General features: G+C 38.3%; 2 protein-coding genes across 4 annotated transcripts in view; one reads left to right on the forward strand and one right to left on the reverse strand.

Annotated features, from left to right (window-relative positions):
- The first annotated feature begins 27 nt into the window (after positions 1–27).
- FASTKD3 (FAST kinase domains 3) lies at positions 28–7144 on the forward strand. 3 transcript variants are annotated; one of them, XM_008637206.2, is made up of 6 exons: positions 29–1756; positions 2878–2963; positions 3366–3528; positions 4561–4630; positions 5966–6080; positions 6858–7144. In XM_008637206.2, exons 1-6 carry the CDS (start codon positions 325–327, stop codon positions 6954–6956), a joined length of 1965 nt encoding a protein of 654 aa, XP_008635428.1. In that variant the 5' UTR covers positions 29–324; the 3' UTR covers positions 6957–7144. The 3 variants fall into 3 exon arrangements, with proteins under 3 accessions (XP_017594210.1, XP_008635428.1, XP_017594209.1); XM_017738720.1 differs by lacking the exon at positions 5966–6080; XM_017738721.1 differs by lacking the exons at positions 4561–4630; positions 5966–6080; positions 6858–7144 and adding an exon at positions 3810–4471 and having other exon boundaries at positions 28–1756.
- A 2954-nt stretch (positions 7145–10098) lies between these two features.
- CUNH5orf49 (chromosome unknown C5orf49 homolog) overlaps positions 10099–16146 on the reverse strand; it is a gene marked incomplete at its 5' end in the record, with an annotated part of 7691 nt that continues 1643 nt past the window's right edge. Inside the window, 2 exons of the mRNA XM_017738709.1 lie at positions 10099–10414; positions 13907–14023. Coding sequence (XP_017594198.1) covers positions 10268–10414; positions 13907–14023 — 264 coding nt within the window. The remainder of the gene's footprint in view (positions 10415–13906; positions 14024–16146) is intronic.

Consider the following 16146-nt stretch of genomic DNA (forward strand, 5'->3'; position numbering starts at 1 on the left):
GTGGGAGGCAAAGCGCCGTCGCGCAGCTCCTGCCCGGGGAAGCGACCGTGTCAGTCTCCTGTTGTTCTGCCAAAGCGTCTTTGTGGGAACACGGGGCAGAGACGCGCGGCAGCCTCTCACACAGGGCTCGCTGCTCCCGTCAGTTTCTGCTCCTGGCATTGCCTTCTGCTCGTGGCCATGGGAGAGGGATCGTACCCGTCTTTCCAGCCACCAAAAGGATTGGGGTTTTTTTTTCCTGCATTTTAGGGACCGTGGTGCTGTTTTCCAGACTGCATATCTATTTTTCTTCCCCTAGGTATCATTTCAGAACTCACTTGATTCAATATGGCTTTGATTAGCCGAAAAAGTTTCCAGTTGTATTCATGCAGCACACCAGCAAGCAGGTCCGCTTTGATGACCCTAAGGAAAAGGTTGAGCTTCATCAGTGGCCAGCAAAAACCCCAAAAGTGTAGCTTCGTGGCCGTGAGGATGCTGTATTTGAAAGATAAATCTCAGTATATGTTTTGTAGGAAAAAACACTTAAAACTGCAGATGCAACCACTTTCTGTTAATGAATCTGTGCATCTTCGTGGAGATATCAGGAACTGTACTGAACCAAATAATGTGTGGATGGATGAGCAATTATTTTTCAAGAAGTTGAACAACCTTTGTACATCAAAAGAGATTTTTTACTTTCTTAGCTCTCTAGAGGTCATGTCTGATACTATGGCCTCAGGAGCCCTGCAGAGGATTTCTGAAGTTGAGGTGGATGACAATGGTCTTAAAAACCCTGGACTGTTAGAGAATGAAGTTTTCAGGGCATTATGCTTCCAGTTTGAATTTGAATCCTCAAAACTGTCAAACACTGGACTGCTGAATGCATTGCAGGCTTTGATAAAGCTTCGTATAGATCCGCAGAGCACGCTGATGGCAAGCCTGCTTTCAGAGAGTGAGGAGAGGCTTGGTAAGGGACAGCTGACTGCTGAAAATCTCTGTGCTCTTGGAGAGAGTTTGCTTGAGTTGGAAGGCCCAAGTTGTGCAATGCTGGAACAAATTGTGAACCACATGCAAGAAAAAGACATTGAGAGATGGAGTCCTGAGGAAATAGTGATGGTTTATAAGATACTGCAGGTGACTGTCAGGGAAGGGAAACAATGCCAAAACTTACTAAACAGACTGAACAGTGTCACTTTACGCACGGTTTCCCAGCTAAGCCCAAACTTCGCAAGTGTAATACTGAATTCACTGGTGGTTCTTAGTCAGACTCAGGCAGTTCCCTTAGTCACAGCACTGTGTAAACATTCTGTGAAGCATGTTCCCTATTTCACAGATCATGAACTGGTTAATGTACTGGAAGCCTTCCTGTACTTTGGGCAAAAAGTGAAAGTTTTTACAGAGGCACTGGAAAGACACATCCCCAAGTCCATCCTCACCATGCATCCTCAAACAGTCAGCAAGGTCATGCAGTATTGCTGCAGAAAGAAGATCCTTTCAAAGCCCATCTTTGATGCAGTGGCAGAAGGTTTCATTTCCAATGCTGACAGACTTACCACTGACCAGATTGCTGCATATATTACACCCTTTGGGACTCTTAACTATCTGCCTCCAAGTGCTTCTTCCTTGTTCAGGAAGCTTGAAACTGTGCTGCATACCCGCCTGAGGCACTTTCAGCCTCACACCTTACTGCACCTGCTACACTCATGTGTCCTTATTCAACGTTATCCAATAAATTTTCTGCCAAAGGTATTTAGTCCCTATTTTCTGCAAAAGCTTCAAGGTAAGGAGCAGAGTTTCTCCTGGGATGTTCCATATTTCTTTCTATTATGTAGTTTGTTTCTTTTCAAGCACCCATTTTTTATCGCTTTCATTTGTCAAATCAACAGTGACCTGATCCAAGTGACTGGAAAATAGTGATCAGGAGGCCAAAGGCTGTTGCTTCCTTGTCACAATTGCCATTGTCTTTCATGTTCTGTCATTTAGATGAGTTTGAAAATTGCACTGTACAGTTTTAAAACAAAGACTTGAATTCCCTTAAAGGAATTATTTCAGTTAATCCTTCTGGTTTTCTAGAAAACAGTGACCTGGTGTTCCCCATATTTATCCTTTTTCTTATACAGGATGCTAGAACAGCCCCCATGTGATAGCCTGTTATTGGCTTTAATTATTGCACATTTCAATGCCTTTAGACACAAATCTGTTATGAACAACACATCATTTTGAGTTATTCCCTATTTGATAGTAAAGAATTTTAGGGTCATTGTAGAGAGATATATGCTATGCAAGAAAGATGACTGCCTTAATAAGATTTCAGCTAAGATTGCTCTATTAATTAAGGTAAAGTTTTCAAAGTGATTAGAAACGTTGGTCACTTAATTTTTCAACATGAAATACCTTAAGGAGTTGATTTTTATCAAGCAGTCAAATGTCCAGAAATTATGTGGTATTATCCACTACTTGCAGATAAAAAAAAAAAAAAAAAAAAAAAAAAAAAAAAAAAAAAGGGGGAAACAGTGAGATCCTGGGATTATAACCTGGGGAAAATGAAGTTATAAGAAGGAGATATTTATCTAAGACCTCAACTCAAATTTATTCTTCTCTGTAGAATGTCCTGCATCTTTTGGATCTTCATTTATTTGGTGAAAGAATATGACAGTTTTAACTAAGATCTTGCTAGCTGTATATTCTTATGTTGATATTTCTGTAAATAATTCTCTCATTTTTCTACCTATGTGATTTCATACTGATCTTTCTGCTCGTTCAAACAATTACTGGGAATTTTAATGATTAAGTAGCTTTTCTGCACATTATACTGAATAGCTTTTCCTAACTTCTGCATGTGGTTTGTGTAAAGATACTTTGTTGAAGGTACACCTGAAAACCTGAATGTTGTTGTTTCAGCTCAGCCACCTGCTTTGAACAGAGCTGCTATGTCCCAGCTAACCCAGCTTTTTCTGACTGTCACCCTGGAATGCCCATTTTATGAGGTACAGTACATGTGAAACCAGAAGTGATGTTAACAAGAGGAGATAAGGTTATTAGGGCCCTGTTTATACTTAGTTGAGTGTATTTCCCATAAAAACATTGGAATTGGACAAAACAACTTTCTTTGATGACAATATGGGGCATTTCTACCTGATTGAGTTACTTGATATATTTGTATGAATGGAAACAGCTGTGCATTTCTCATGAACGTTGATAGCATGGAAGCTTCCTGAGGATCTTCTGGTGGTTGGGTGATTTTTAAGTTTCCAGCAGATCGTACCTAAGACTGTAGGTCTCTCAATAGACTTGACTTTGAAATGCACAGAATACATTTTGCTCTGTTAGTGTGAGGTAATTACAAAAATGTTATCTCCCTTTTGATTTGGTTTTCTGTGCTTACGTAGGGTCCGAAACTCCTTTCAAGGTATCAAGTAAAGGCCTTTCCTACGCTTCACAGTTCTCCTGATGTTCACCTCTTTAAAAGAGTAAAGACTGGATTACTTTATTTACTGAAAAAAAGAATCTATTTTGCATCAGACGTATCAACACCATATTTCTATGTAGTTGGTAAGTATCATTTCTTTAGATTAGTAATCAAATATGTGTGTGTATGGTCCCAAAGCTTTAATTTCTTTTGTGGGCATTCTAAATTCTGCAAATACAGAAAAAGTAAACTGGGATACAAAATCCTGTAAAATATCTGAAATTTGGGAACTTTAAGTAAATAATTTTTAGAGTCAGAGAAAGGAAAATGGAGAGAAAAGCACTGCAGTGTTAATTGGTATTTACACAGCCAGTCTGCACTGAAAACAGCTGCTAATGCTTGTATTCTGTGTTTTTATTATCAGCTCCTTATCCGTTAAACAATTTGTATAATGCAAAGTAAAATGAGGCAATGCCATTTGCCTGATCTCCCTGCTTTAGTGGTGAGTAGAAAAAAAGGAGGACTGGAAGGTGGTCAGCCCTGTGCCCTGCTCAGCTGGGCTCCTCTCCCCTCAGCAAGAGCTACTGACTACACACTCGGTCATGGTTTGTGGGTTCTAAGACAGGAGTGAGCAAAGCAGAGTGTTGTGTGCAGCAGGAAAAGAAACACAGAAAGCAATGATGATGAAAGGCACGTGCCCAGGAGGGGTGGATGATAATAAGATGTTGAAGGAAGGGAGTCTTGGACACCATGGATGTCAGAAGGATTTAAAAAAAAATAAAAAAAGGGCATGATTCCAGAGTTAGTCTGCATGTCAGCTTTCATGGGGATGTTGAAGTTAGCAAAGAGGGAGAGAGTGTGTTTCTCCCCAAGGCCCTCAAAATTCCAGAGACCCTAGCTAGCACAGCAAAGTGCCATTTAACTGCATTACAATTTTTAGTGGACTTGGAATACTACTTTGCTTGTTAGCATTATGAAAGGCTGAACTGTTACTAATTATCACTCATTTGTGTTAAGTCTATACAACTTTTGCTAGCCTCTGTGATTAAAAAAAAAAAAAATTGTGATAGTATTACAGTTATTTAATAAAACAACTGTGAGAGGATGAGAATTGCCGTAGAAAGTTTGTTATAAGAAATGACTTTTAATGTCACTTCTTTTTTCATCTACACAAGATATTGAGATTAAATTAGATGAAGAAGGTTTTGTATTGCCTGCGGCCCAACTTGAAGAAGTACACAGACGGTAAGAGAATAAAAGAAACCACTGGTAAAATGTTGATTTACACTAAGAAAGAGCATCCAGGGTGAAAACCTGGCAAAATTTAAGCTATTTGCAGTTTTGCCATTGACTTCAACAAAGTTCAGGTCTCATATCGAAACTGCTGGCAAAAGGACAAAATTAACAATCTGCTTTTTGCTCATTGTTTTGCCACCTGACTATACAGTGTCAGACAGTTAGTCTTTTTACTCAGTGACAGAATCAAGTGATCCTTATTTGGATTATAGTAATGTATTTTGATATTCTGTAATTAATTTTCAAATTAAAACTAAATTCTAAATGAGTGTATTTGCACAGATTTAAAAGAGTTTAAATCAGTTTGAGTTCACAAACTTACTTCTGCCAGGAATCCTGTATAATAAGGATATTTGCTACAGATGCTGGTTTTTTTCATTGACAAATGCATAGGTGTTTAAAAGTATGTTAAACAGGGGTTACTTTGGGAAGCCTTGGATACAAAGTTAAACAACCTTGCTGGTGTGGTATTTGCAACTGCAATCCTGTGAATAAAGCAAAAGACTTTGAGGAGGTTAGGCTTTTTCCAGCTTAACCTTCTGTTGAGGTTTAAGCTGAAACCAGGACACTTTCACAAGACTCAGAGACTAATACAAGTTCTTTCCAAGAGCCCATGCTTAAATGCTTAAGAATGAGCTTTAGTGGCTTTTTTTTAAGTAATAGCTTTCATAAAGTAAATAAAGTCACAATACAGTTAACATACTGAAAATTTAAGCAACTTTTTAACAGTAGATATACAAACTTTGGTTTAAGTTGATGGGATTTTTATCACCAAGATTTAAAAATATAGTTATAATCCATGCTGCCAACCATATGTACAGGTGTAGCTTATGCAGACGTAGCTTAAACTTAACTTGAACTCTAATGGATTTAACAGGTAAATTAGTAAGTTAAATAAATTCTATTTATTGCTAAAATGTTTTCTAGCTGAGGCAAGGTTTTTTACATTTTTCCTTCTAGAAGAATTCAAAACAGCTTACTAATCATAGCATTAAAAATATCATGCTCTCATTAACTTGCATGGTAATTTTTGTTCAGAGCAAATAAAAAACCTTTTCAGATCAGTTTCACTAAGTTTCAGGGTTTCACCTCCCACTCTTAAATTGAGTGATTTAAATAATCCTGAACTAGGTAACTCCCATCCTACATCTGATTCAACGAGGTGTAAGAGGGAGGTGCTGTCTCATGCTTCTTAGAAACTGCAGCAGTTATGGTGATTAAAATAGCTGATTGTTGTGGTTTTGTTGGGGTTTTTTTTGATACTACACTTATGCTTGATTTTAGAATCGCCCTGTGTGTTGATGGTCAGAATAGATTTTGTGCTCATAGCCACAATCTCTTGGGAGAAGAAGCTATTAAACAGAGACATCTTCAGTTACTTGGTTATGAAGTTGTGCAGGTAGAGTCCAAAGATAAAGGTTTACTTTTGCTCTGGCTAACAAAATAAGTAAAAAATTATTTTACAATATTTAAAACTGCAGTTTGAATTAATTCCTAAAGCAGATGTAGTCTTGTCCTTTCTATATTATGTTCTCTCTGCCTCGTTTTTGCCTTTTTGAGGGTGTATAGAAATACCTTTTTCTTCCTTAGATTAATTAGTGTACTCTGTCTGTGCTTTTTGCCACATAGTTGCTGCTAGGAAGATAATCTTCAGTGATTAAGATTCAAATCTTGACTTAAAGGAAAATGATGTGTAAGAGTTCATTAGAATTGAAATTTTTAATCAAATACTTTTTTAAAAGGTTTGAACTTGGAGTTTAAAAAGAGGAGTTAAAAACAAGAAGCTGCTTTGTATTGTAAATAATATTTTCACAACAGAGTACAACCTTTATTTTGCCTGTTAATAAAAGATATTTTTTCTTTAAACATACCTTGAATGAAAGCTGTTGCTTTTAGTTTTTTGAAATTTTATTTTCCACTTATCATCACTTATTACGTATGCCCAACTCCATAATATTTAGCTTAGTTTAACCTGTGATAGATACGACTCTTTGTTTCACAGTAATCTCTATTCAGGTCCTTTACAGATCAATAATATATTTAGGATTAAATCTTTAATTTTAAAACAAAAAAAAAGATATTTGATGTGTAATTTTGCATCTGCTTAATGAACATCAGTCTTATTCAGTTATTTATTAAAAGGTATTTCCAGCAATCATTTTTGGTTTGTTTCCAGATTCCATTTTTTGAGATAGAAAATCTACAAAATACCAGAAAAGTGGCAGATTATCTACACAAAAAAATCTTTCCTTGTACATATGGACTCAGCAACTGACACTGGAGAATACCACTGGATCACAGGCTGAACTTCTTTACTACAAAGTGTAAATTCTGTGCATGGAAGAAGAATTTTTTTTTCTATATAACTCCACCTCAGAAAATCTGAGCTTCTGAATGTGAAACCTTCCAATATTTGGAACAATTAACATGTAAAGAGTAATAAAGAGGATCATATTTTCTTAAGATTTGTGTCAATATTTATTACAATTTTACAGATATAAGTGCCAGACAGTCAGTGCTGTTTTTCCCTCGTATTTTAAATGGTTCTAATTTACAGCTGCAGCACATGGCTATTCAAGGATACTGGCCAGTCTGAATGGACAGAATATGCCTACAGAATACCTACTAATCAGGGCTTTTTTTGACAGTATAAGAAGGAATTGTGCTATTTATTTACAGCTGCTCATGTGATTTCCCAAGTGTTTCATAAAACTAAAATTTGAAGTAGTTGTAGAAACAGCATTGGCTTATTGGTTTTATTTAAGAGCTGTAGAGTGCTGTTCAATAAAGAGCAATGCCTTACAGAAAATGAGAGCATTTTTAATAAAAAAGGATTTGCTTTACTTTGTAAAGTAACACTGCCACAGGAGAATGGACACGCACAACCGTCCCTGTGGGGCCACCCAGTCAGTGTTCCAGATATATTCTATTTGTAGTTTTGCCTTTGGTGGCCGTTTTAGGTAAACTGTCTAAATGGGGTCATGTATACACTCCAGAGTTCCTCCAGGTTACAGAAACTCTATGCTCTGAAGGTCACAAGAACTATGTCCCATGGCAGCCTTTTTTATGTATGAAAAGAAATTCTGGAACTGAGAACCAGAACCAGTACCCACTTCAGCTGGAACCAGTGTGCCCTAATTTGGGTCACTGAGTTGCTTTGCAGATGGATGAAGGCAAAACAAGAGCTTTAGTTCTGATCACATCATGTATACTTGATGAGCTGCCATGTAAAACACATTTTCTGGTTAGCTTGGTTAGTAATTCTCTGTGTAGAATTACTATTTATGAGTAGCAAAGCAGAATTCCCAGCATCACCTAGTTTGATTTTCACTGTTGTTTTGATCCAAAAAAGGTGAAACTTTCACATCATGGACATTCCGTATACTTCACCAGTAGATACAGAATGGGGCCATTTTTTCCTTCCAAGGCTACTGTTACTAATTTGTGAGTTGCAGGTGTCTGTCAATCTCTGGAGATTACTGGATGCAAAATTCAGATCCAGAATATGATTTACATTGTGTCATGCTGTCCATTCTGTTTGTGTTAATTTGTTGCATGTTTAAAACCCTTCCTCACAGTAGTATTTCAACACTGGCAGGTGAGGGAGCACCAAAAGGTAATGAGATGCTTTCTAACAGTGTAATGGTAAGTTCAGAATATCAGTAGCCTAAGAATTTGTCACTTTAGCAAAAGAGAAACCGAAGGAGAGCAGCTGAAATGGCTTTGCAAACATCTGTAAGGAACTTATCCCTAACACAGAAGAAACTGTCAGGGTGTTCTTTTGACACTGAGCACTGAAGGAAGAAGTGACCCATTCAGAACTGAATGAGAAACAAGTAGTGGGAAGAACAACCTGTGAAAGACCTTCAAAATTGAGTAGGGATGAAAAGGGTGTGACATAAGCAAAGAAATGAGATAGGAAAACTCAAACTGGTCTTTTGATGTTTGACTTTCTCCGTGGTGGAACTGGTGATGCCTTTCTCACACAGGCCAGAAGGTGGTGGTATTCTCAAACAAATTTGCTTTCCCATAGTTCTTCAAACACAGATGGTTTGTAAATAAAGGCTACTTAAAAGAAGCAATTTGTACTGACTGTCCCAAAGTAAAAATAACTTGCTAAGAATATGGCCATATTCCATCTCATTCTTTGCTGGTATAACTTTGATGCTGATTTTTTGAAAAAACATTGTGGTATTACAAAACATTTCCTTCTCCCTTTGTATTACTGTGATTCCTTTCATTTAATGCTGCTGAATTTGTTTAGTGAAGTGTTTATTTTTGAAAAGGAATGTAGCAGTTAATGTCCTCTTGTCCATAGCCCAGTGCATGTAGAAGGTCATGAATAATGAAAGTAACAAACATGTCTCAGAATGGGCTGCTCTATGTGCTTTGCTTCTCACATCATGCCAAACAAGTGCTATTGATTGCCTAATTTACTACTTTTTCAGGTCCCAAATTAAGAAGGTTTTTTTTCTGTTATTTTTTCACTAGGAGTCTCAATGTATTTACAAATTACATAGATTTCCTATGTCTAAATACCTGGCAAAACCAGTGTCAGTCACAGCTGTGGACTTCCAGTTCTTTTTCTGGTATGATCACTCTGGCTGTTCCTTTCTGAACAATACTGCCTCAGCTTTAAACAACAGGATCAATGGCTCTTGAGAACCAAATTGATGCATACCCTGCAGGAGAAACTCCTCCTGAAATTACCTTAACATTTTAGTACTGGATTCCATGAAAGTACAAGGCATTAAATGTTTAATCAGATTTAGACATTTGTGCTAAACGTGCTTTTTAAATGACTACTGCTCAAATCCTTGTGTTTTTTCCATACTTTCTACCAAATTATTTAGTGCTTGTTCTGCTAGTATTGCTTTTTCTTTTTACCCCTTTTTTCCAGATTGGATACAGAACCAATGATGATTTTTCTTGTTAAATCAGTCAGACCTTCCTATAGTGGAAGTCAGTGAAATGAATATCTGAAATCAGCTAAACCCAGATTTTGTCTCTTCAAATGCAAAGCACTCAGAAATTCCTTTTAATTCAAGTTCCACTTGAAGTCTACTGAAACCGCTAAGCACGTAAGCCCATCCATTTTAGAAAATTCTGAGCTGAATCTCTGTTTCAGCTGCTGTGCACATAAAACAATGTCCCACAATTCTCTAGCAACTCTGTAAGCATTGAAAAATCTGTGACCACTGATACCTTGAGGGGCAAGCTTGCTTAAATGTTAGGTCTGTGAAGGGTTATGTAGAAGCAGTGCCCAGAATTGCAGAGACAGCTTTTGACCCAACAGGTCTCATTCCCAGTGTTGCTGCCTAAAATGCTCAGCTCTTGTCAGTGCTGCTTTTCATGAGATTTTTATGAGAATGTAAGGAGAAGACATGCATTTTAATTAGCATGAGAAAAAGTGCAGCTGCTATTTCACCCTATTTTTAATCCAGATCATTCTCATTAACTAAACTGTAGAGGAAAAGGCAAAAGCACCATATTGCTTTTCAACGTGGGGTTTTTTTCCAGATAAATGTTGCTGGTGATGACAGACACGAGAGATTTCACATGGATCCAGGCCTAGAGAAGGTTTTTTCAATGAGCAGGGCGGCTACTTTCCCCGTAGATTGCTGCGTGCAGGCTATAAACCCTCACATGCTCTCTGGTTGCTGGGTCTAAGGGCTTATTTACACGCTTCCCATACTGTGAAGATGTCACCACAGGAACAGGTCTTGCCATTTCCTGTGAAAACACAAAAGTCCCCTTAGAAGAAAATCACACAGTGAATAGAAAACTTGGCAGTTTTCTATTGCTAAATGTGCTGTGGCCAGGGGTAAAATAACTGACAGAACTGTACAGCATCTGCTATATGGATTTGTTTAGTGCCCATACTGTTCTATCCCTGCCCTAGTTTTTTATGTATCTTAATAAACATGAATGTGTCCCTAGATGACACTGATGATAAGATATGGAGCTGTGGACTGATAATTTTTTACACAAATACATACACACATGTGATTACCATGTGATTACTGGCAAACTAAATGCTAGAAAAGCACAGATTATATTTTTATTTTTATTGTGCACTAAGTTGCATGATTCATTTGAAAAATAGGAGAGATTTGTGCCCCCTGTTACAGGAACACCTACCTTGCTTGCACAATTCAGTGAAAGCACAGCTTGAAAAAAATCAAAGCCTAAAGAAAAGCCCTGAGCAACCATGAGTCCATGCAAGCTTTCCCTGAAGGAAGTAAAGCATATACTACTTTATTTCTGCACAATGAAAGATTTTACTAAAAATACTTGTAGCTGTAAGATTACAGAAGTTAACTGCTTTGTAATGATGGAAAGTGGACTTGATGAAAAATAACCTGACCAAGAAAAGATTTTAAGCTTCTTAGTAAGCTGCACTTTAAGTGACTCTGCAATCACTATCTGCAATCTGCAGTTCCTTCCTGTGTTACAGCAACAGGGAGCTATGGAGTCAGAAGGGAAAGACAGGATTTGTTTGTTTTTCTTTTCCTAGCTAAAGGTCTCAGATTTATCAGGCTGCTTGTATGTTTGCACACTGACTAACACAGTAAGCTTGGTCTGCAATGTGTTTATCTAGTCTTATAAATAGTATCTGAGAATCAAAATGCAGATGCCACACCATAGTTCAAGTGCAAGCAAATAAACTTTTTTGCTACAACACACACAAGTCTGAACAAATCAGCACAAATGTCCTGCAAGGATGCAGGTGGGAGCTCAGATTGGAGGGATCTCATAGCAAGGCAGTCAGCTAAGAGACATTTCCAGCCTCGTGGACAGAACCTGAGATTCTTGCAAAGATACTGTAAACCCTTTTTTTAAAAAACAAACAAAAAAACTAACTAACTAACTAACCCACTCAATAGAAAAGCTCATTTCAAAACAACCATTTATCCCCCAGTTCTCTTGCCTACATTACTCCACCCATTAAAAACTATTCAGTACACCAACTTTTAACCCCAGAAGAATGAAAATCAAGTCAAGAAGATTGGCAGGCAAAATTAAGACCATTTTCTCCCATGCCCTAGTTGTGGATAAACATTGAGAAATGAGAAACTAAAAAATCTTTGTACCATCAAGAAAGGCTTTGCTAGCAATACAGGATTTACAGTGCTAATGATACACAGAAGTATTTAATTCCAATAGTTTGTGTTCCTTTTAAATAAGTAAGATTCAGTTTTCAGCATCCTTGGTAGCACAGCGCTGACTGTGCACACTGGCATTTCATCTTTGTGGGTTTGGCATTCAGTGGGTTTCAGATTTTCCAACAGTTGGCTGGGAAGCATCCTGCTACCCGCCTTCGCAGTGTGTAATTCTAGCACTGCTAGCACTTGCAATCAGCAATGGCAGCCCTGTGCACACACTCCACTGCAGTTACTCAGCTGCATGTAGCTAAACTGAGTATGTGTCACTGTACTCTTGAATTCCCTGAATGCACCCAGGCTATCTGCAAGAAATGAGGGGCTTGCTTGCCCCTTACTTTTCCACTTCAAGTAAAGCAGTGTACTATGGAGGGTTCAGCCTGTCTGCTTTCAGTGTTGTACTAGAAAGATGTAAATTGTGGCATTTGTATTTATTAGATTTTGTAATTTAGTTATTATTATATAAAGTCTGAGAGGGCCACTGTGATAGTAAAGAGGAACTGAGTATGTGACTTGAACTTAGTTATGGTTACATCCAGTGTTGGGTGTCATGACATGCAAGAGGATCATGTTGTAGTATTAAGCAGCTGTGGGTTTGATGTGTCTCCCTGCTAATTAAAGGGCTGGATTAAGGGACACCTGTTTGGACAGTCCCTTGTGTGCACTGCCCAGCAGAGCTGGTATGAATTCTGGCCTGTACAAGTTTGCTCTAGGAAGAAAACCAATAGGAAAGTGAGTTCTGTTGATGCAAGAGCTCACTTGGAGGTAGGGCTTGGTACAAGGGGAGGGAGGTTGTCTTTGTTTTGTTCAAATAAAAAGTTTAATTTCTACTTGGAGTAGTCATTTACATACCTTTTGGCCTCACACAGATTTGCAGTTGAGTTACTAGGCATGAGCAGGTGATGCTCATGGGCACTCCTGGGATTCCTCTGGGAGCATCTAATACTTCCTGCACTGTCTGATAGAGCTGAAGGGCATTATGGCTATGCACTTGCACTGAAATGTCTGGCATATATAACTGCTAGTGAGACAAATCACAAGCAGTGGGCTTTGTCAGAAAAAAACAATTTTATTACACAGAAATTAGAGTAATTTGAACTCTTGTGTTGCTCTTCCTTCTTCCTTCTCTATACATAAAACCCTCAATGCGAGCAGCCATCCTTAGCCTAGCCATCACATTATATCCCATGAACCCACTGGGATTTTGAGGTCATTAGTACACAGAGGTTACACTTCATTTGGCTGTTGACAGCCTCTGCCTCTATGTGCAGTTTTGTGTGTGTATGTATAAATATAATTATATATACAGACACTTGTATATATGTGTATTATTCAGATGCTGCATGGAAAAACACATGCATATATATTTATGCATACATATGACAGTATTTCTGTTTCCAAGGGTGCTGTGTAAAACCATGGCTATATTTACCTATAAGTGCACATCAAACCCGGATTCTGCTGGCCTCAAATACTTTGCCCATCCTTTTCCAGGCATGCCCATGTGTTCTGATTGACCACACCTTTGCACTAGCTCCCTATGAATTTCCTTCCTGCAGGGCAATCTGGTATAGGTTTTCTTAACAAACTCACCAGCTTTAGAGACTTGCCTTCCACAGCAAATGCTGGCGTAGAGAGGGTGGGTGTCAGAGGACAGTAAGTGAAGTCATGGCCTCCTAATCCAGTCCTCTCAGGGAGAAGAGTTTTCAAGCATCACAGAAATAACTGCAGAACCACCTGAAATGCAACTCTTGAGGGGCACAGATGGTTCAGAGTACACCCTGAACTCTGCAAGAGAGGATCTGCCTCTTCCCCCTTGCTTTAACTTGCATATGTCTTGTCCTGGAAATCTTCAGGATATGAAAGAGCAAGAGCTAATTAGGGTGTCTTCATGGGATAATGCTTTCTCCTAAACCTGCAAGCTGAGTACAATGATGTTCTCCTTCTTTCTTACCATATAGGCTGCACCATAAAGGGTAAAACAATGCCTATAGCCTCCAGTCATGTCAAAAAGTACAAAACACATTTAACAAAGATAATTACGAATTTATAAAAGGGTTACCTCCTCATGAATTTTAAGGCCACGACCCTTTGCGTGTTTTCTGTCGCAGCATGGAAGATATTGGTCGTAACCTTCTGTTATTCCAAAAACGGCATCATAGGTGAAAAAATCTCCTGTCTTAAGAAAAGGGGAAGAAAGACTAATTCACAGAATTGCTTTACTTTGTAGATTACAGAACACATGTAGTCAAATCAATACCTAAACAGTGCATATATTGCATGAGGTGATGACAACTTCATTAGGAAGTTTGGGCCCCTCCTTTGGAATAGTTTGCAAAATTACCTAATGACACGTGGTATCATTTATTAAGTTTGTTCAGCTCTGAAATTTCTCTTGTGGTATTTTACTTCATTTTCCCCCCCTGTAATCTGTTGTAATGTTTGGAAATTTAACTGATCTGTTTTAATTTCCTGCACTTAATTTCTCCTTCACAAATCCGTGTATTTGTCAAATGATCTGGCAAAATTAAGTAAAAGCAAAACAGGCATTTTCAAAAAGACAAAGGGATTCTCCACTGTAAACATAATTTCATTTCTGATTAGAGCAGAATTGAGAAACATGCCACAGTGATAATCCAGTGATCCAGTAGTATGCATGACACACATGTCAGGCATGAAAATAAAGCACACCCAAAACCAGAATATTATTGTTTAACTGTTGACACAGTTGCATCCAAATAAGCAACATAAAAGATCTGCTCTTCCAACAAAGGCGTTTGTGAAATCCAATCAAGAAGTTCTCATAAGTGGAATCAAAGCAATTTCAAAACCAAAAAAAGTTTTCAAAGAAAAAAGAAAAAGCAAAATCCCTACTGAAATTCGCTGCCAGTTGTTACTGAACTTCATTAAAAGGTCCATATTCTGTTAAACATGTCAGTCATCACTGGCTTTGTGCATGGCTGACTAAAAAAATGGTGCGTTTTGTTGGGCTTTTTTTCTCCTCCAATTTTACAGTGTGTCCAATTTAACCTTTGAAAATCTCATGTACTTTGAGTCTTTTGAATTACAATGGACTTCTCCAAATATAGTCAAGTCATGGCAGGTCAAGAAGGCTATAGTGGTTCCATTAAAAGGACACCATAGTTAAGAGCACTAGTGAGACACTGCTGTAATTTCAGGCTTTATTCCTAAAGGTATCTCCATTGCTTGGTTCTGCCAAGAGGAGAGATTATTTGGTATTTAACCCATCTATCCCTTCACTTCTCTGAAACCATTGAGCTTCATAGGATTTCAGGCACATTCAAGAGCACCCTGCACATGATTTGTCATCTCCATGACTATTTCTGTGCTTCCTTGCTTCTCCTTTCCTCCCCATGCTAGCAGTTTCATTCAGTGGGCATTTAATTTGTACTCACCACCAGAAATGTTATTTGCTCTTTGCTGTTATTCATCTGGCATTATTTGTCACTTGTGTCAGAGCACATAATTCATTCTTTCTGGAACTTGCAGATAGTCAGCCAGGCTGTTATATCAAAAATTACCTCGGTCCCAGATATCTATTTAAGATTTTCTGCCAGATGTGTAGAGACAACATTTCTTTGCTCAATATACTGATAACTTTCTGCTGCTGTTTCTCTTTGTTGTAAATGATAATTTGGTTGGCCTGGGTGGTGATAGTGGTGGTGGTGGTGGTGGTGGTGAGCTGTTTCTTAAACCCATCAGAGCAAGTGAGTCACACAGAGCTGATGATAAATGTGCACTCAGGGTAGGCATCCTCTGTGTACTGCTGCTAAAGTTAAGTGCTTTGCAAGCATTCATTGGTATTCTGGACACACATAAAATAGGTAATAGCTTTCTCCACGTCTCAGAAGAGGAAACACCAGGCACATTGGCTACAGTAACTTATGTAAAGCAATCCAGGGAGCAACTGTCAGCCAAGGGATTAAAAGGCAGGAATTTCTAGCTTCTGGCCATGCAATGAGCCCATCTTCTTCCTACTTCTCTCTGCTTCAGTTGGTTTTAGGTATTTAAGCTGCAGAAAGGAATGAGATTCCTTTTGCTGTATAAATAAAAAGATTCAAATTATCTAATTCCTAAATTGTGTAGAAAAATGGGTTGAATCTGCTTCGTCCCCTGTGGCTGAGGCCTGGGCTGTGAAGAAACCTATTAAAGAGCTGTTACCACTTTTTGTTTCCACGCCACTGGAGCAGCATTTTTCACAAACCAGGCCGTTGTGAGTGTGAAAGCAGACCATACTGTAAGGAAAAGCTCTACCATGTGGCTGCTAATTCTGCAGTAATT

Source organism: Corvus brachyrhynchos, unplaced genomic scaffold (genome assembly GCF_000691975.1).
Source record: "Corvus brachyrhynchos isolate BGI_N302 unplaced genomic scaffold, ASM69197v1 scaffold23, whole genome shotgun sequence".
Lineage (NCBI taxonomy): Eukaryota > Metazoa > Chordata > Aves > Passeriformes > Corvidae > Corvus > Corvus brachyrhynchos.